The 20,240-nt window shown below is 28.7% G+C and overlaps 2 protein-coding genes across 14 annotated transcripts in view; both read right to left on the bottom strand.

Moving 5' to 3' along the window:
- LOC145187664 (cation-independent mannose-6-phosphate receptor-like) overlaps positions 1-9,050 on the bottom strand; it is a 54,159-nt gene extending 45,109 nt beyond the window's left edge. For 9 of the 13 annotated variants that reach the window (XR_016449269.1, XR_016449272.1, XR_016449274.1 and 6 more), the window contains exons 1-6: positions 8,489-8,665; positions 6,926-7,199; positions 5,192-5,354; positions 4,874-5,109; positions 3,238-3,505; positions 2,187-2,852 (exon numbers count right to left, since the gene is read on the bottom strand). Coding sequence is in view for 3 of the 13 variants with exons in the window: in XM_090076845.1 (XP_089932971.1) it covers positions 2,187-2,852; positions 3,238-3,505; positions 4,874-5,109; positions 5,192-5,354; positions 6,926-7,199; positions 8,489-8,586 (1,705 nt within the window). In the remaining 10 variants the exon portion in view is untranslated. Of the gene's footprint in view, positions 1-2,186; positions 2,853-3,237; positions 3,506-4,873; positions 5,110-5,191; positions 5,355-6,925; positions 7,200-8,488; positions 8,666-8,786 lie in introns of those variants that run through there. The other 4 variants (XR_016449278.1, XR_016449279.1, XR_016449270.1 and 1 more) reach the window with 3 other exon arrangements.
- Positions 9,051-10,770: 1,720 nt separating this feature from the next.
- Positions 10,771-11,712, bottom strand: LOC149893145 (uncharacterized). Its single transcript, XM_090092034.1, has 2 exons — positions 11,391-11,712; positions 10,771-11,255 (listed from the first exon to the last, which is right to left on the bottom strand). Exons 1-2 carry the CDS (start codon positions 11,710-11,712, stop codon positions 10,771-10,773), a joined length of 807 nt encoding a protein of 268 aa, XP_089948160.1.
- Positions 11,713-20,240: the final 8,528 nt, after the last annotated feature.

The raw sequence follows: 20,240 nt of genomic DNA, 5'->3' as shown, positions 1-20,240 counted from the left end.
CAGAAAATTAAAACAAACTGATTTATATGATGAAGATGACAGGAATTCATATGATGAAGATGAAATTAATGGATTTAGAATTTCTCTTGTGGAAGATGAAGTTGAATTGGCTGGTAATGTGCATTCATTTAGCTAGAAAGTAAGAAGCATTATGAGAATGTTTTGCAGATCACCAACAAAAAATTCCAAGATTTAGGAATGCATAAAAAAAAATGCAGCTAATTATTGATGTAATATGTAAAGATATGGATAACCTTTTTTGATGCTTTAGAAGTTTTCTCAAGTAAAAAACAGTGCTTTTAAAGCATTAATCAATGATGCTGTAAACTTGACAGCTGACATTACAAATTTTTCTTCATGATCAACAACTTGGGCAACAGCATATTTAATCTTCAACTGAAAAAGTCTTCATCTAAACATGTCAATTTTAACTCACTAATTTAGCTTGTTGTAGTATTTGCAATATGATATCAGGATTTTTACAAAGTTAAATTTGTAGTATTTGCAATATGATATCAGGATTTTTACAAAGTTAAAACTGGCTTCAAATTTTGATTATTTGATCTAAACAGCTATCATTTAAATGGCATTTGGCATGCTAAAGTCCCCCAGCTGAACCCATTAACATAGAAAAAGAATGGATTTGAATTAATGATCTTTTTAAGTTTTAAGTAAAGTTTTTATGCTGTTAAAGATGACTTAAAGATAGATATCTTAACTATTAGAAACTTAGATAATAGTTTATGTTGTTTAAGAATTTTAAGAGTAAATAAACTATTCAATGTTTTGTTTGTTTGTTTGTTTTAATTTTGTTAGAGAGACCATAAAATCAGGAGTATGCAGTTTTAAACAGGACTTAGCCAACCCTTTCAATAGTAAAAACTAAATTCTGGTACTAGCTGTTTTCAGCACCAAAATACCAGTGTTGGAAGTAACATAAGTAATTGAAAGAACTTTTTTTACTAAAGATATAAAGAAAGCATAGTGTTTATTTTTTTAAGGTAAGTATTAATATATATTGTGACTGAACAATTATTTTTGTTAGATTACTTTCAGACAAGAGTGCAAAGCAAAAATAGTTGCTGTCTGCATAACACTTAATTATAAAGTGTTCCATAAATAATTATGGGAAACATAATTATTTAACTATCAAAAAGGTTTTAACTTACCTTTCCTTTTTTTACTGTGAAGCTAAACCCAAAATGAAAAACGGATAAAGCAATAAGGGAAGACAAACAGCCTCCTCCATTTATTTCATTTAATATTATATTTTAAAAACAAAAAACAGTTTTACAAATTTGTTGAGTTTTTCAAGCTTTTTATTTAACTGCTTCGTTTCTTTAACTTACCTAAGAACAAAGAGACAGAAAGACATTTTAGTTACCCTTAATCAGTTATCCTATAAATTGATAATTAATATGGGGTAAAATTTTCACATTAAATAAAATTGATAACCAAAAACTTTTGTGTCAGTTTTACCATCAAAATGTGTTAGCTTTTGCAGTTATGGCAGCTTATTCTGATGCAATTATTTTTTAAGATCGATGTAAGATTTTTAAGGTTCAAAAAACTCAAAGAACATGAAATACTGTAAAAAAAAACTAACTGAATGATATAAACAGAGCTTTATATCAAAAATTTCTAACTCTTTTTCTTAAACTGCTAAAAATGTAAAAAAAATTCATAGAAATTACTTTATGGACTATATTAGAACTTTTCGATTTGAACATAATTCAGTATTTTTATTAAATTCTAACCCTAAAATCTTAGTAGGTAACAACTTTTATCTTTTTAACATAAACAGAACAGCAGTGAGGGAAGCAAGAACTAAAAACTCAGCTGATTTTAGTGAAATCAAGGTAATTTAAATAACTATAATTTTGAAATTGCTGAACTTTTGAAATTTTAAATAATTTATCTAAGTCTTACTATAATTTAAAAAATTTCAAATTCTGAGGGTTAAGCAAATCAACAAAGCTTTAAGTTAAAAGCAGATGATCAGTAGTAATACATCAAGAACTCATTGATATGACATTTTTTCAGATTTATACAGAAAAGCTAAAAAAGAAACTATTTTCTAAAAAATAACATATTTTAAGAAGAACTTTCACATTTTAAAAGATGTTACTTAGAATAGTCTTTTAAAACTATATTTACTTTAAGAATATGTTTACTTTTGAATTTACCTGTTTCCCAAGTAACCAAATAGTGACATTTTCCATCTTTATTTATAATTGGTAGAGAAAATACTTTTCCTGGACTACATACAAATAAAATTGAGGTACTAAATTGTAGACTATTTTCACAAGGTGAACCATCAGTATAATTCAACAAAAGAGAGTTATCAGGTAGAAGTTGAAGAGCAGATTTATATTTTCCAAAAGACAATGAATTGTTAAGATTACAAATAGAGGAATCTTTGCATATACTTTGGTCAAGTAAATTTTCACATATGCTCATTTGGATATACTCTCCATCATTACTGGTTATTTTAAAAGAATGAAAATTTTTAAGAGGCGAGAGATCATAGACAACTTGATTCTTGTTTATTATTCTGCACTCAGAACCAACGTCACGTTTTAAAGAGCATGCAAGCGATGTTGGCCAGCTTATAAAGTATGTACAGTTATCTTCATATTGAAAAACTGGCTTACCAAGACCATTATCTGAAGCAGACATATTGCAAGTAAATATAATCACTGTTGACCTATTTATCCAAGACTGGCATTTTTCTCCACCACTGTATACATAGTATAAACTTTCATCAGCATATCGTAATATAGTTTGAGATGATTTTCCAAGCACTTTTTTAACTTTATTATTTTCATTCTTTTTCTGACAAGCAGCAACATCTATACACAAAAATTTATTTAACAGTATAACAAGTGATTCCAAAAAACAGCAGCTAATCAATTAGTAACATAATGATCTAAACAGACAATTTTTAACATATTTATTAATTTTTTTAACAATTATTCTTAACATAGTTTAACATAAACAGACATTTTTTAACATAATTTCAGTTTTGTGAATTTTAACTTAAGTAATTTGAAATTTTCTTGTAAAATTTTCTATAAGAAAATTTAAACATTTTCTTCAATTTTATTGTCAATGAAGTATAATCAAATATAGTATTATAACTTAGCAACAAATACAGCAAACATAGTAACAAATATAGTAATACTTCATTACTAAAGTAACATAAATTCAACCTTAATTTGGGTAAATTTAATGTACCTGTTTGATTGCAAAAACTTTCATTAACTGGTCCACAAACATTTAAAAAAATTGTATAATTAGCATCATTTTCTCTTTGTTCGAGTATCCATGGATCAACCTTTTTCAAGGATGATAAATTAAATGTGTGTTGCCGAGTCTTCAGGACACAGCTATTCTTTACTGAGTGATACTTTGAAGAGCAAGCAAACTCTGTGTACCAATAGACTTCAAAAAAACAATCATTTTTTGAGTTTCCTTTTACAAATACTGGACCTTTGCTAATACTCTATAAGAAAAAAACAGCTCAAATAAATTTTTTATTTTTTAAAAGTCATTACAGTTTAGGGTTTCTTTTACCTGGTAATCGAAACAGGAAAATTGTTATTTTTTTGCATGAATTTAAAAATGGACAGCAGTAATCACCTTAAAAATTATCTTAAAGATAGAAAAGATGTTAAGATGATATAAAACAGGCCTAGTTTGAGCTGATCCAACCAAATCTCCTAGGAAGGCTAAATCAAGTGAATTAATTAGATTCATTTGGTTTAACCTTCCAAACAGGTTTAGTTGGATTATCATAAGATGGGACAGCTGTACACAAAAGGTTTCTAAGAACTTTGATTATCATTGAACAACTTAACACACCATACTTTTTAATTAAAACTTACCACATATATTAATAAAAACTGTTATGAACATTTTTACAGCCACATTTAGCCATACTTAGAGCATATGGGTAAAAAGCTATAAAGTGAGGTAATGTTGACTGAAAGAAAATAAAGAGTTTTTAGCAAAGTGGAACAAGGAAAACAAAGAGCAGCATTTAAAGTGTTATTTACCACCACTACCTACCTTACTTTATTTAGATTTACTGTATGCTTTAGTATATTAAAATGCACAAATTTAGGATTAAAAAAATGAATCAGTCACATTCTGTATATTCAAATAAAATTGTGTGTGATACACACTCAAAAACATAAGAATCAAACAAAATCATTAAAAATGTTTTTATACTGCTGATAAGTTTCTATAAAACTTGTGGTAGAAGTGACAATTAAACATTTTTGATATCAAATAAAGTAATTGAATTCATTTTGATTAAGCTTTTGGATTTAAACCATTAAAACTAAGTTATGAGTGACATGAAAATATAAAGAAAAGAACTATTGGAATAAAGACATGAATTTGTAAAGAAAATTGAATTATAATTCAAACTTTAATCATAGAAAAAAAAAACACTGTTTGCAGCCACAATTAGCAACACATCTTAACTGTGATCATCTAAAGTTGACAATAATCAACAAGATTCGAGTCAACTAGAAATTATGAATGTGTATCTTCAGAACAAATTAAAAATAATGAGTTTAAAAATTAAAAAAAAAAAAGGCAATTTATTTATTTACAGTCACAGATGAATTAAAACTTATGAAACATGAGTTTGTTTTATATATAAACACTGGGTAGAAGAATGAAAAATTACAAAAATTATATGATATTTTACAAAAAATTAAATCTGATACTGTCAACAGACATTGAGGAAGTTTTTTCTATTTGTACAAATTATTGCAACAAAACTCATTCACAATTCTCTAAAATTCCCTAAAATTCATTAAACTCCCTAAAAAAAAAGGAAAATAATTGAAAATAAACTTACTTCAGCAGGATTGGGACAGATAAAATTTATTTTAGTGGAACAATTGGATGTTTCACTTTCATAAACTAGTTTAATATTTTCCTTTTCATCAAAGATTAGTATAGTTGATGTTCTGATACTTCCCATATCAGTCTTATTGTAACATGCTGATGTGCCACTAGGACAGTCTGTCTCCAGGATATCAGCACAAACATTAATAACAAAAGGATTGCTAGAGAACTCAATCGAATGTGATCCTAACAAAAACAAACTAAATTTATAAACAAAAAGTAAAAAAATATATAAATAAATACAAAAGATATTTTAATAAATCAAAACCTGAATTTTTCTGCAATTGAAGCAAGTCTATTTTATATCCATACTTATTAATGAGATAGCAAGGAATTTGCTTTTTATATAACACAGGTTTATTACATATCTCATTTGATGAGAATTCAAAATAAGCTATACAACTTGATTCTTCGATGAACTCCAGTTCTCCCTATACGAAGATAACAAAGTTTTTTCAATATGTTATTTCTCTTAGAAAACTGATTTATAAATTTGATAAACATTAATCTTCATAAATAACTATTTAAATAAATAATTCGATAAACAACTTTTTAAGGGACATTATTATTGCTCAAAGGTATAATTATGCAAAATAACAAACATTTTGTTTAACTTAAATAAACATCCTTGAAAAAGCTTTGCAATGAAAAATTTATATCTTTATAAAACTAAATAAAGTTTTTAAGTACTCCTATTTCATTTGAAATTCTTTCATTGATAATCATATAATTTCATCACCATCACCATCACCATCACCATCAGCGTCACCATCATTGTCGTCATCATCATCATCATCTTCGTCATTGTCATCATCATTGTCATTGTCATCATCATCATCCTCATCATCCTCATCATCCTCATCATCCTCATCTATGTCATCATCCTCATCATCCTCATCTACATCATCATCATCATCATCATCATCATCATCATCATCATCATCATCATCATCATCATCATCATCATCATCATCATCATCATCATCATCATCATCATCATCATCATCATCATCATCATCATCATCATCATCATCATCATCATCATCATCATCATCATCATCATCATCATCATCATCATCATCATCATCATCATCATCATCATCATCATCATCATCATCATCATCATCATCATCATCATCATCATCATCATCATCATCATCATCATCATCATCATCATCATCATCATCATCATCATCATCATCATCATCATCATCATCATCATCATCATCATCATCATCATCATCATCATCATCATCATCATCATCATCATCATCATCATCATCATCATCATCATCATCATCATCATCATCATCATCATCATCATCATCATCATCATCATCATCATCATCATCATCATCATCATCATCATCATCATCATCATCATCATCATCATCATCATCATCATCATCATCATCATCATCATCATCATCATCATCATCATCATCATCATCATCATCATCATCATCATCATCATCATCATCATCATCATCATCATCATCATCATCATCATCATCATCATCATCATCATCATCATCATCATCATCATCATCATCATCATCATCATCATCATCATCATCATCATCATCATCATCATCATCATCATCATCATCATCATCATCATCATCATCATCATCATCATCATCATCATCATCATCATCATCATCATCATCATCATCATCATCATCATCATCATCATCATCATCATCATCATCATCATCATCATCATCATCATCATCATCATCATTTTTATTAATGTAATCAAAGCTTTTTGATATTAACAACTGATAAGTTGTTAGTTTGACTGATAAGTTGTTCATTTGAAAAAGATATCTCATATAAAAGTCAAAAATGTATATAAAGTTAGACTTTAGATACAAAACTAATTTTGTAAAGTTCTATTTTATATAAAAGAAATTTGACATTATCTAAAAGCAATTATATTTCAATTGACTTTAATAAAAATAACTTATAAAAAAATATTTGAAGAGAAGAGGGTTTTTACCAAATATTTTCCACATACTAAATTGATATGAGTACTCAAATTCTTTGAATCATTTGATGGACACTTATCACCATTTGTTAATAACATTTCATAACTTTCTCTGTCAGTTCTTTTCATCAATGCTTGTGTTCCATAACTTTTGATTGAGCTTTTCCCAACAATAACTTGACATGACAAGGAAGAAGAATTTCCACATTGAATGGATTTATTGCCAAAGAATACTGAATATACTTTTATGTCACTATTATATGAGTAGTCAACAGCTTTCCAAACCCTGAAAGAAAAATATATAAATACATTTAATGACATTTTCCAAAAAAAATTGACCTTTAATTTGGCAAAATACCATTAAATTTAAAATAAATTCTTCATGCACTTTGTAAGTAATGCAGCACTGAAGTATATAAAACAAGGAGATCAATGCATGTGCTAAAAGTTAGTATTTTAAGTCACTAATTCTGCAGAATGCTGCAAGGCACTTTAGTTTAATAAAGTATTGTTACTTAATTTAGTAAATACTTTAGATGCTTTAGATTAGCAAATATAAGAATGATGTTCCTGAAATTTACAGCAATGCTCGACTATTTAATATTCAGCAACTGTGGATTTTAGATTTTTTATTTATTTTTGAACTATTAAAGAACACTCTGCTTCAGAAACAGAAACTAGAAAAAGTTTGACTGGGAAAAAAATATTCTGAGTGATATCACAATATGTTTATTACAATTAAAACTAATTTCTTGATTTAGGAAAACAAATAGCCTTAAGAGTTATCACATGCTTTAAAATTTCCATTTAATTGAAAAACAACAGTATCTGGTATTTTTCAACTTTTTGAAAAAGATTCCCAAAAATATTTAACAGATATTTAGTCATAAATGTCTTTGATACTTTTAAATTCAAATTTTTAATCTCCACTTTCAAGTCATAGTAAAAATGACACAGAGTTTTTGCATCAGCTTGTAGATTTAGTTTGGTAACTTAAAGTGTGCTTATATTTTTTCCATTTTTGCTTATGTTTTGCTACATTAAAACATTCATAATTTTGTCTAATAATGAGATCAAAAAACTCACTAAAAAAATTATTAAATTCACAAAAAATTATTAAATTCACAGAGACTTAAGAATTGAAATTTATTAGTGAAACATGATCAGAAAAGGTGATTAGGCAGATCTGAATTAGATTTTTCTGCTGTTGTAACAAAAAATATATTTTTGATAAATTTTTGAGGTGATTAAATACATATAGTTTTGAGATAAGTAAAAAGAAAAAGAAAAAGGAATAAAGAATAACATTTAGTGCAAAACAAAGTTAGATATTAATAACACATTAATAGAATGTATGTTATGAGAACCATGAGTAAACTTAATGTTAAGATAAGGAATCAATACCTGTTTCCTTTATGTTTATTATTATTCATCATTAAAGGAAAAACCAACTGCAAATGCATAGTTAGTCATATCAATTCCTAATGTATAGGTATTGCTGCAGTACCAATCACTGTGATCCTTAAAATTAAAACCATAGTAAAAAAATTATAGGTAAAAGATAAGAATTCTTACCATTTAACAAAAGAAAATTTTGTTTCATTAAAGCTGCAGCTGTAACACGGAAACATTGAAAACAATGATAAAGTAACTGATGTGTAAAAGACAAACATGTTTCCACCTAACAATTTTGTCACTGTGAGTGTTTAATTTAAAGCAAGTCAGCTCTGAAAATAACAATAAGGCATTTTTACTTTTAAAATCAACATTAAGTAATATAAATATATACATAAAACATTCGTGTGTGTGTGTGTGTGTGTGTGTGTTTGTATATGTTTATGTAAAATAAAGACAATACAACTATCTATGGTACTTAGTTTCATGCCAAGCAGCAATCATCAGCTACGAAATACCATATTTCATGGCTATATTTATATGTATTGCTCTATTTATACATAATATTGAGCACTCTTACATGAGCATAAGATTGGCGCTACTCGACTTTCTCCCCCCCCCCCCCCCTATTTTTATGATTGATTCTGATAAAGAATTTTATGCTGATTAAGAATCGTATAAAAACATGGGTCTCAAAATCAATGGAAAGTGCTCTAATCTGAAGTTGAAAGTACAAAAATATACGACAAATCTCTAATATTCGCCATCTTGAAAAATGATTTTTTTTGTTTTAAAAGTTATCTTTTAAAAGTACTAACAACCTGGTTTTTATATTCATAACAAAAACTTCTAATTATGGAACGTTTTGAGAATTCATTGACATTTAAATTTATCACGCAAATTTGGTTTAGCTGGGATCATTACTTTGTTGTCTAGAATATCTTTTAAAATTTTTATCAAATAAGTTGAAAAATCTTTTATTGGTTATATACTAAAATAAATTTAGCATTACTAAACTTTTTGCATTAAAAATGTACATATTTCAAACTGTTGATTTTTTTTCTAATACTTTAAGTTAACCCCCCGTGAAAAATTATTTTCATTGTAACTGTCATATAAAAAGGAATGTTTCAGTACTAACTGTCTAGTAAGTTTATTTATCTTAATATCATGGCCCTTCGAAGACCAACAATAAACGAATTTGACTCTCTTTCCTTAACAGAAATAGGAGCAAAATTCAAATACAACATTGAAGCTACAATCCACTGGTGCAGAACTTATGGTTTACTCGCCGAAAGTATGCGTTGTAGTGTATGTAACGTGGCCTGCACACAGCAAGTGAAGAATGGATCAATCGATCAGTTCATTTGGAGATGTCAAGTTAAGCGGTGCAAAAGAACCTCCCTCTACTGCACCCAGGTCTAATTTATTTGGTCCAAATTTATCATCGCATACTTTTTGCAATTTGAGACTAACAGACAGAACATGGGCTGAATTTAAAAAAATTGTTGGCGCTACTCGACTTTCTCCCCCCCCCCCCCCCCCTATTTTTATGATTGATTCTGATAAAGAATTTTATGCTGATTAAGAATCGTATAAAAACATTGGTCTCAAAATCAATGGAAAGTGCTCTAATCTGAAGTTGAAAGTACAAAAATATACGACAAATCTCTAATATTCGCCATCTTGAAAAAACTAATTCTACGGTTGGTTTTATTTTCAAAAGCAAAAAATGCCAGCCCGGTTTTTACAACAAAAAAAAATTTTTTTAGGTTTAATATGAACGGCTAAGTTCCCTCGAGTATACACTTTTTTTTTTTTTTTAAAATAAGAAAGTAGTACTTAAATCTTAAGAAACTATTAGTATTTAGTTAATTTTCGATAAGAAACTTATTTTATTAAGGTTCGAGGAACATCTAATTTGTGTTCTGTTCAGGGACAAACCTTAGGATTATATGACAGTGATGGAATTCAAGCTATTTTAGCTGACAATAAAACGTGATAACATGTTTTCAAAGTTCATTTTATGTACTTTTTCTCACTTTCGATAATTAAGCAACTTTTACTACTTTTTAGTATTAGAGTTGAAAAAATGTACTCTTAAAATAAGAAACTTTCTAGTACAAGCTCATTTGCTTCGTTTCTTATGTGTAATCGGACAGAAAAACTAGCTATAAAGCGTGTTACTCTTGCGAAACATGATTCCTTTTTATGAATTTTAAATTTATAAGAGATTTTATGACAATTCTCAGATAATATTAAATCTTTAATAATAAAGAAAGAGTAATTGAAAAGACAAACTTCCTTCGAATAATAAAAATAGAATTCCTTATGTTCTTTGCAAAAATGTTTTTAGTGAATGTAAGTGGCTATGAAAATAGCCGTTTTTTTGATTTACCCAGTCCTCGGCATGAATTATAATGCTAGTAACGTTTAATGCACACAGTAAGCTTTCGAGGAAGTCAAACAGGATACGCTGCCACAACCTGATCCCAAAAATGAAAAAACCGATGTTCGGGGAATCTCTGCATCCACATAAATTCAGACAAATAGTCAGCTATCATTTCACGGTTAGTTGGTCCCATCATTGATTTGATTTTTGCTTTCGCTCGACACCACATAGCTTCTACATGATTTGTTGTCACGCCAGTCAGAGGTTCTATAAAGTTTCGAGTGTGGTTGACAGTGCCATGTAAATATGCAGGAGCTTGCAAATCATTATAAGCTGCCCACATATCACTCCAGACAATAGAGCCAGGAAGTATCCATTGATTTATGATTGGAATCAATGTTGCAGAGTCGCGATTTTGGACGGGAATTAAAAAGCCTTTTTTAGTAGCAGGTTCATATCCGCCAAATATCCACTGCTGTGGGATTACTCTACCAACGTGATACTTCCTTCGACAGAAAACAGATTCATCTATTTCAACAATGCACCCTGGACCACCTATTGGATCAGGGTTATTGATGAATTATGAGACACAAATATCTCTGCAAAATTGATTCCAATCAACAATGGTGTCATCGCTTCCTATGTTAAGCTCTTGCCTTATATCGCTAATTGATAATCCCCGACTCTTACCTGCACTTCTACCCCAAACGTAAGTTAATCCTAATATTTGCCAAAGTTGTAGGTGGGATTTCTCAAAAAAGCTGCCTTTTCTTATGCTGAAGGTTCTTTTGCACCGCTTAACTTGACATCTCCAAATGAACTGATCGATTGATCCATTCTTCACTTGCTGTGTGCAGGCCACGTTACATACACTACAACGCATACTTTCGGCGAGTAAACCATAAGTTCTGCACCAGTGGATTGTAGCTTCAATGTTGTATTTGAATTTTGCTCCTATTTCTGTTAAGGAAAGAGAGTCAAATTCGTTTATTGTTGGTCTTCGAAGGGCCATGATATTAAGATAAATAAACTTACTAGACAGTTAGTACTGAAACATTCCTTTTTATATGACAGTTACAATGAAAATAATTTTTCACGGGGGGTTAACTTAAAGTATTAGAAAAAAAATCAACAGTTTGAAATATGTACATTTTTAATGCAAAAAGTTTAGTAATGCTAAATTTATTTTAGTATATAACCAATAAAAGATTTTTCAACTTATTTGATAAAAATTTTAAAAGATATTCTAGACAACAAAGTAATGATCCCAGCTAAACCAAATTTGCGTGATAAATTTAAATGTCAATGAATTCTCAAAACGTTCCATAATTAGAAGTTTTTGTTATGAATATAAAAACCAGGTTGTTAGTACTTTTAAAAGATAACTTTTAAAACAAAAAAAATCATTTTTCAAGATGGCGAATATTAGAGATTTGTCGTATATTTTTGTACTTTCAACTTCAGATTAGAGCACTTTCCATTGATTTTGAGACCCATGTTTTTATACGATTCTTAATCAGCATAAAATTCTTTATCAGAATCAATCATAAAAATAGGGGGGGGGGGAGAAAGTCGAGTAGCGCCCAACTTTTCTAGTTATCTACAAGCTAAAAGACATCGATATTGAATTTTCATATTTTGATTCAGAAGGTAGGATAGAAAATCCGACATTTAATAATTTCTTTCGACGACGTACAATGCAGTGTCGAGAACTCGCTAATACTTAGCGATTTTGTTTTGAAAGGCTTTTTGATGACCGCATAAACAGAATGGTTTCTGTCGGTGGAAGTTATTCGTAATAAACAAAATAGAGCGTGTGGTCACCATATATACATATAAATATACATATTTATATGTATATATAGTGTTAATACAATTTATTATTTTTAATTGGTATTTAGAATTAAATAAATTTGGTTAATAAGTTTGCTCATTTGTTTTTATAATTTTTTAAAAGGTACTTATTTTTATGTCTGCATTTAGAAATAAGTTCAGTTTTTTTTTATTTAGTAAATTTTCTTGATCTAAATAAGTAATAATTTCAAACTTTTTTGTTAACAAAACATACATTTTTGAGATATGTTATTATAGGTAGGCGCAGTTTTTAGAAAAGACTAGTTTAACTTAAAGTTAATATTTTTTTCCTTTTAGTTGCCAAATATATTTTGACAGCATAGTCTCTTTTGAGTACGTTTCATGATTTTTTTTATATATACATACATATATACTTGCTGCCAGTTCTATTTTCTTGTTCTTTAAGAACATTGAGCACTTTCTATTTTCTATGTTCTGTTTTGAACATTGAGCACTAATTTAGTAAAATACACTAATACAATTTACATCCAATTTAAAAAACCTATTGCAAATAATAAGTATTCAAGATTTGAATAATAAATAATGTGGTTTGTTATAAGTCATTATATTATATACTAATTCATAACATGTTATGAACTCATGATATATATACTCAAAAAATTAGAAAACTTTCTTGTCGGACTTTTTTAGTTACCGCTTTAATATAAACGTTTAGAAAAATCCCGCGGGATCTGAACGGCACAATTTTACGTCACCCTCAGATAAACGAAACAAACCCGAAATTTACGGAGACTGGCCTTAAACTACATGAGTATGCCTTAGAGCTAATGATTTGTTTGTTGCCTCAAGCATCGATTACTTAAATAAAATTATGAGTTGCTGGTGATGACATTGATAACAACATAATTTACAGGTTCTACGCTTTGTGAAGAAAGAGGTTAGAGTAACCTATAAAAACCAGCAAGGAGGTTTTGATTAACTATAGGATTTTTAATCACTTTTATTGAAAATAGTTATTATAGAATTGAGTTTATTGTAACCAAATTGCTGTCCCAATGCACCATAGATTGACGTTTTATGAATTCAGCAAAAGCTTACATGATTTTGTGTAGGTCAAAAATGGCGAATATCAGGGTTTTTAGTGGGATTTTTTACAACTTTGACTTCGAATTAGAGCACTTTCCGTTGATTTTCAGGTCTATTTTTTTATATTTTTCTGAATCAGGATAAAATTCTCTATCAGAATCAATCATACAAAAAAAAAAAAAGGGGGGGAGGAGAACCTGCAGTAGCGCCGCCGATTTTTGCGAATATCAGTAATTATAAAATTATGCTTAAAAGCTACTGCTAATTGATTTTAATGTTATTTTACTGTTATTCTTGTTTCTATTTTATAAATACTATTTTACTTTTGGTAATCCTTCAGTTAAGCGGCTTAAAATAAATACATCTTTTCGCTTTTTCAGACTTACGGAGGAGACTGTTTTTGTTTTAATTAAAACAAAAGAAAGAAAACTTTACATAATTAGATAGCATAATTAACTTTAATTAAATAAACTTTAAAACTGCAAACAATTACAACTTCTATTTAAACTTTATAAGCTTTACAAATTTCTTAAGAATCAAAGATAAAAAATTATTCATTATTTTTGTTTTAATTTCATTTCCCAAAAAAAGTATCTAGTTTTTGATTACTTTTAATAAACTAAAACAAAAGTCTTAAGAATAAATTGTTTTGATTTAGTCATGCGCCAAAGATATAAAAACTATTCACTGTTTTCATCTTTTATTTCTTGTTTATATCGTCAATATCCTCTCTAAATGCAGTTTTTTTTTTTTGTCATTCTCTTACGGTAAGACAGCAATACACATAATGAATTTACTTGCAAAATATTGTGGTGTTTTTATTTCTTGTTATGTTTTTGTGCTTTTTCAAATAAAAGTATATTTCAAAAAAACTCCAAAAATATTTACATTCATATAAAATATTTATTTTCATTACTAAACCTCTTATAAAAAAACTCATTACTATTCATTTTTTTATCTACGGGCAAGAGTGATTTATCAGACGCTAACAACAACAAAAAAGCGAAAGGATGTATTTACTTTACGCCGCTTAACTGAAGAATTACCCTACTTTTATATACACTTTACCGATTCAGTTAGCATGTGAAAACATTTAGATATGTTTTTTTGAAAAAAAGTAATGATACAATGAGTGATATTATAATTCTTTTTAGGCTAAATATAATCATTCCTGTTAGAAATTTCAATAGTTATGTTTTCAATATATTGACAGAATTTGATAATAGTGATATTTCTGATGTTAGTGATGGTGAAAACTTAATACCAGAATTTGTTATTGATAATGATTGTAACTATTGTGTTTATGAATCACCTGAAACTTATTCAGCTGATAGTGAAAACAATGCTTCATGTGAAATCAATATAAATGAAAATGAAAACAATAAAAAAAGAAAAACAAAACCATACTAAAAACATATCAAGCCATGATTGTAAATGGCATAAAGTTACACCTAGTAAAATAAATGCTGAATTTCTTGGAGATCCTTTTCCAGCTTCACCTGAAAATTGTTTGACCCCATATTAGTATTTCAAACAGTTTTTGATGATGACCTAATTAACCTAATTACAGAACAAACAAACATTTACAGTCTTAAGGAAACTGGTGCAAAAACTGGTGTCACTAATAATGAAATAGAGGGGTATATTGGAGTACTGTGTATGATGGCTATTATAAAACTTCCCAGTCAACATATGTATCGCTCCCATCACACTCACATACCTGTAATCGCAGATATTATGTCTATAATAAGATACCGAAATAAAGAAAAATCATCCAAAATATGAGAAGTTACTTAAAATCAGACCACTTTTGGAAAGTATAGTATTTCATTGTAGGTCAGTTGCAGCTGAAGAGAATCACTCAATTGATGAGCAAATAATTCCAACAAAAAGACGGTCATCACTAAAACAATATCTACCTAAAAAAACCTAATAGATGGGGAATTAAAATCTGGGCAAGATGATGTCCAGTATCATTTATGATTTTGAAGTTTACATAAGTAATTCAAATAAGATTATGGTTGATAATGACAGACTATTGATTGTAAATAGACTCACAAGGACATTAGAAAAAGATAAAAACAAAAAATTTTTTTTTGACAACATTTCTACAATAAGCCTGGTGTTGAAACTTAGAGAAGAACATTTGTGGGCTATAGCAACGATACAACATGATAGAATCAAGGGAGCTAAGGCGGCATTAGGTTGAGAAAAAGATTTGAAAAAATGAGGCAGAGGTAGTTTTGACTATGTAGTGGATGCAAATTCTGGAATTACCATAATTCTGTCATTTGACAATAATATTGTACAACTTATATCAAATTGCATGATCCGAGAGTATGAAACAGCTGAAAAAAGATAGTGTAAAAAAAGGCTAAGAATTTTATGTATATTGATTGCCCAAAAGTAATTGAAGATATAACAAAAATATAAGCGGTCTTGATCTTTGACATTTTGTTAGTAGTGTATTGCGTGAAACAATGCACATTTAAGTACAACATGCATATCTTTTTTTACTGTATTGGCATATCAATTACAAATGGCTGGTTTTTGTATTGCCATGAAATGAATCAGTTTAATATTTCTAAAAAGAATCAGTTTTATTAATTGCATTCCAAACAGAGATAGGACTCACTGTGTAAAGCTAAAAAATTTGCAAACCCATTTTCTCAAGGTTCAGGATGTCTTTTAAAAGAATTGCCATTACAAACAAAAAGAAATAAGCGAAGGCCACCAAATATAACTGATCCATCAAGTGATATTAGACAAGATAAGATCAGCTGTTTCCCTGTTTTCACAGAAAAGCAAAATCAGTGCAGATGTTGCAATACTGGTTATACAATAATTCTCTGTATAAAATGTAAAGTATACCTCTATTGCATAAAAGCACGTAATTGCTTCAACAGTTATCATGGTATTAAATGAGAAATATGATTTTTGAATTTATACTGCATTTTTTGCAGTTTAAAAAGAACCTTTATATATTTGATATTACAGAAAATTTTATTAAAGCTTTATTGCATCTTCTACTTTTAACTAATTTTTTTTCCTATTTCTGTTAATGGGGATTGTTGTTCAGCAACAACAATTTTTTATGATGTCACAAGGGCCTAGTTTTGAACCAAACTTACTCTATTTTATTTATAGGGTCAAACACTGATTATTAACGCAAAAAAAAGTTTTTTTTTAATGTTGCAGTAAAAATAGTGCAGGAAAGGATTAACAGATTTCAAAAACGTTTTAGACTGCAAGTAAAAAACTGAATGTAAGAGTTTTAATAATTTTTTGAGAAAGAAATCATTTAAATTTATACTTCCCAAAGTAAGTATTTATTTGCTAAATCGCGAGGTTTGTTCTATCTCCAAGTTTAAATGTTGGGAGAAAGTTTGATTTTTTCTAAAAGTAAAAATTGTTTAAAGTTTTAGCTTTTATTTTTAAAGTAACAATAACTTATGCTTTAAATAATTTATGTTTAAGCAAGTTATTTAGAAAAAAATTTATAAAATAATGCGTATTTTAAAAGTTATTATTACTAACTAAAACTAATAACTCATTTTCTCCCAACTTTTAAAATTGGAGATAGAACAAAATAATTCTAACCTTGCGAAATGACTAAAACATAAAACATTTAAGGTGTATTGATTATTTTTCCAATTCTACAAATAAAAATTCTCTGCAATAGCAACAGCATTATGAAAACCAATGAAAAATTACTTTTAGAATAACTCTAAGAGGCTATTTAATGATTAAAACAGTTTTGCTAAATCCCACTTGCATTATAAAACAAAAGTAGATACACCAACAATGAAAAATTGGTAATGAGATTGAAAAATCCTTTTTTACTATTTAAGTCTAAGGGTTTATATCACGTTCTAAGTAGAAATTAATTTTCCTCTCACAGACAATCCATTTAGGATCAGGATTAGAGAATGAGGCGGGGACAGCATTTTATCCCCATCCCCACATCAAATTTTTTCCAATATCTATAGCGCAGGTTTAAGATCGAGCATTCATATCTTCAAAGAAGGATTCTGTGATTCTTGTTTCTAGTTTAGGAATCTAAACTGATGTGGATTCTGTACAAAATATATAATTAGTACATTGGTTTTATCTTTATGCATTATGCCAGCATCAAACAAAAATGTTTTAATGTCAGCTAATAAATTTTTTTCTACATTATGGTGGTAGAAAACTTTTGTTGTTTTTAAATTGGGAGTCAAAAAGAACAAAAGGACAACAATTTTATGAAAATCATGTATACAAAAGTGACTTTCAGTTTTATTTTAACTAGAGAAATAGATCCTTTGTAAAGCATAGATTTTAATAAATTCACAGTTGCATTCTTTGTAAACCATAGATTTTAATAACTTCATTTTCTCTGGCACTACAAAATGCAATCAAATCATTCTGAAATACATGGTGTTATGACCAAGTTACCCAGTCGGCACAACTCGGCGATATGTTACGCGTGGTTTCTCTTACGTGTTTAAAACCCGCTAAAACATAGAGAATAACACGTTTCAAGAATCGGTTTTCAATCCGAGAAATAAACTTGCACTGCACTATTTACCGAAACACCAATTATAATTGTGATGTATTTTATAGAAAAATCTGCTTTTATGGATGGTTTCACCGTTACAGAAACGTAGTATGATTTTGTAACAGGTTTTTGTAATGGTTGTGAAACCAGTAATAAAAACACGCGAATATTTAAAAGTTGATTTACGCGCGGAAGCAATTAAGGAAAGTGGATACAGACATAGTTTTCCTAAAATTCTATAAATATAGTTAGAGCTAAGCATCGGCGTTACCGCACCGGCGGTAAAAAAATTTCGGTAAAATGCGGTAAAATGCGGTAAAACGCGTAATACGCATTTTTACCGCAGTGCGGTAAAAATGCGTATTACGCGTATTACGCATTTTTACGCTTTCTTGTAACAGAAGACGGTAAAATTGCGTAAAAATGCGTAAAATCGGTAAAAATGCGTAAAAATGCGTAAAATGCGTAAAAATGCGTAAAAACGGTAAAATTGCGTAAATACGGTAAAACTGCGTAAAAGCGGTAAAAATCGGTAATTTCGGTAAATTGTGATAAAAGTTTGTATAAGCGGTAATTATTATGGTAAAAAATTACTTTGTTTTTATCAAGTCAGATAGTTGTTAAATAATTAATTACCCTCTAAAATTAAATTAGTCTCCTATATAAGCTTGACAAAAGTCAAGAAAGACTAACAACCTCAAAGTTCTTCAGTGATCTGATTAGTATACCAAAATCACTACCGAATCAAACCATCTTCAAGAAACAATGTCTCTTTGGAATTATTTTACCAAGCTAGACAGAGAAGAGGATAACATCTCTGGCTCTGGCAGAAAATCAGGATTTGCTGAGTGCAATAAGTGCAAAAAAGTGATTAAGCTGTCTCAAGGTAGCACCAGTGCAGTTAAAGCTCATTTAAAGTAAATGTTTTACTCTTACTATAATTTAGTATATTTTAAACCACTGATCTCAAAATATAACTAGATAGCGTATTCTATTGTTGTTTTCGAAAAAATATTGAAGCAAAAATTGGCCTTCCAAGATGGTGGCGATCAGAGCTCTTAGCGGTGAACCGATGTACATCTAATAAGACTATTGTAATATGAAAGAAAATAATTAAACAGTTTTGAAAGAAAAACAAGACAATGAAACAAATTTTTAAAAAGTTTATAGAAATGAAATGGTTTTAAAAAAATTAGACAATTAAAGAAATTGTTAATTTAAATGTTAAAGTTCAAAATATTCGATATAATTTTTTTATGTGCAATTTACGATTAAATTAATATTTATGTATAACTTATGTACCTTTTAGTTCTTAGTTACCCAATACAGTGTGCTAGAAGGTTGATAACACAACTGAATGGTAAGCGGCAGTGGTGTCTACCTACAATTTTGACAAATTTTATATTTTCAATAACGCAACATGCAGTTGTGCTACTAACCTTCTCAGGGCGTGTCTAGGGGATGTCTGCTACGTCGCTGGACATACCCAAAATATGTATCTTTATATATTTTTTCACAACTTCAATATTTTGAATAAATATGATGCGTCGGTAGATAAAAGCAAACAGAGCGAATAATTATAGCAAACTAAAGCAATAATTAAGCAAACTATACAAGGTTAATTGTTCGAACGGATGGTAAGAAGTTATTAATCCGGGATAACAGTTAGATTTACGATTTGGTATTTTATTATAGCGCTTTTCAAATCGAGAACGGTCTAAAGTTTATTAAAAAACGATTTATATATTAAACGGAGGTTGTTTTAATTTTTGACTTAAACAAATTAATAAAAAACTTGAATGGACATACCTTTTTTATTAAGTTATAAAGTACTTCATTTTTTAAATATTTTCTTTTGTTAATTTAAAAAAAATAAAAGTTATTATTTCTTAGAGAACAAATTCCGGACTTCCATTTCAATTACACCCTTAGTAAAGTTTTAGTCAAATTCTTTTGATATTTATCATCAGGAGGAGAAGACTACAGTTAACAACAAGCATATATTAAAATATATCAATGGACATCCCCAATTGTTTTATACAAAGCTGTGTATCTTTTTAATTACTTGCATTTTGAACAATATAAAAAGAAAGTAAGGG

The sequence above is a fragment of the Hydra viridissima genome, unplaced genomic scaffold, assembly GCF_058129835.1.
Source record: "Hydra viridissima isolate aposymbiotic clone 2 unplaced genomic scaffold, HvirCarnegie_v1 scaffold_1, whole genome shotgun sequence".
NCBI classification, from domain to species: domain Eukaryota; kingdom Metazoa; phylum Cnidaria; class Hydrozoa; order Anthoathecata; family Hydridae; genus Hydra; species Hydra viridissima.
Note: the sequence above shows the minus strand (reverse complement) of the source record. Positions and strands in the feature narration are given on the sequence as shown.

Coding starts and splice junctions, on each gene's coding strand:
- LOC149893145 (XM_090092034.1), bottom strand. CDS start 11,712: ATGGCCCTTCGAAGACCAACAATAAACGAATTTGACTCTCTTTCCTTA. Junction 11,256..11,390: donor CGTTTGGGGTAGAAGTGCAG/GTAAGAGTCGGG, acceptor CTGATCCAATAG/GTGGTCCAGGGTGCATTGTT.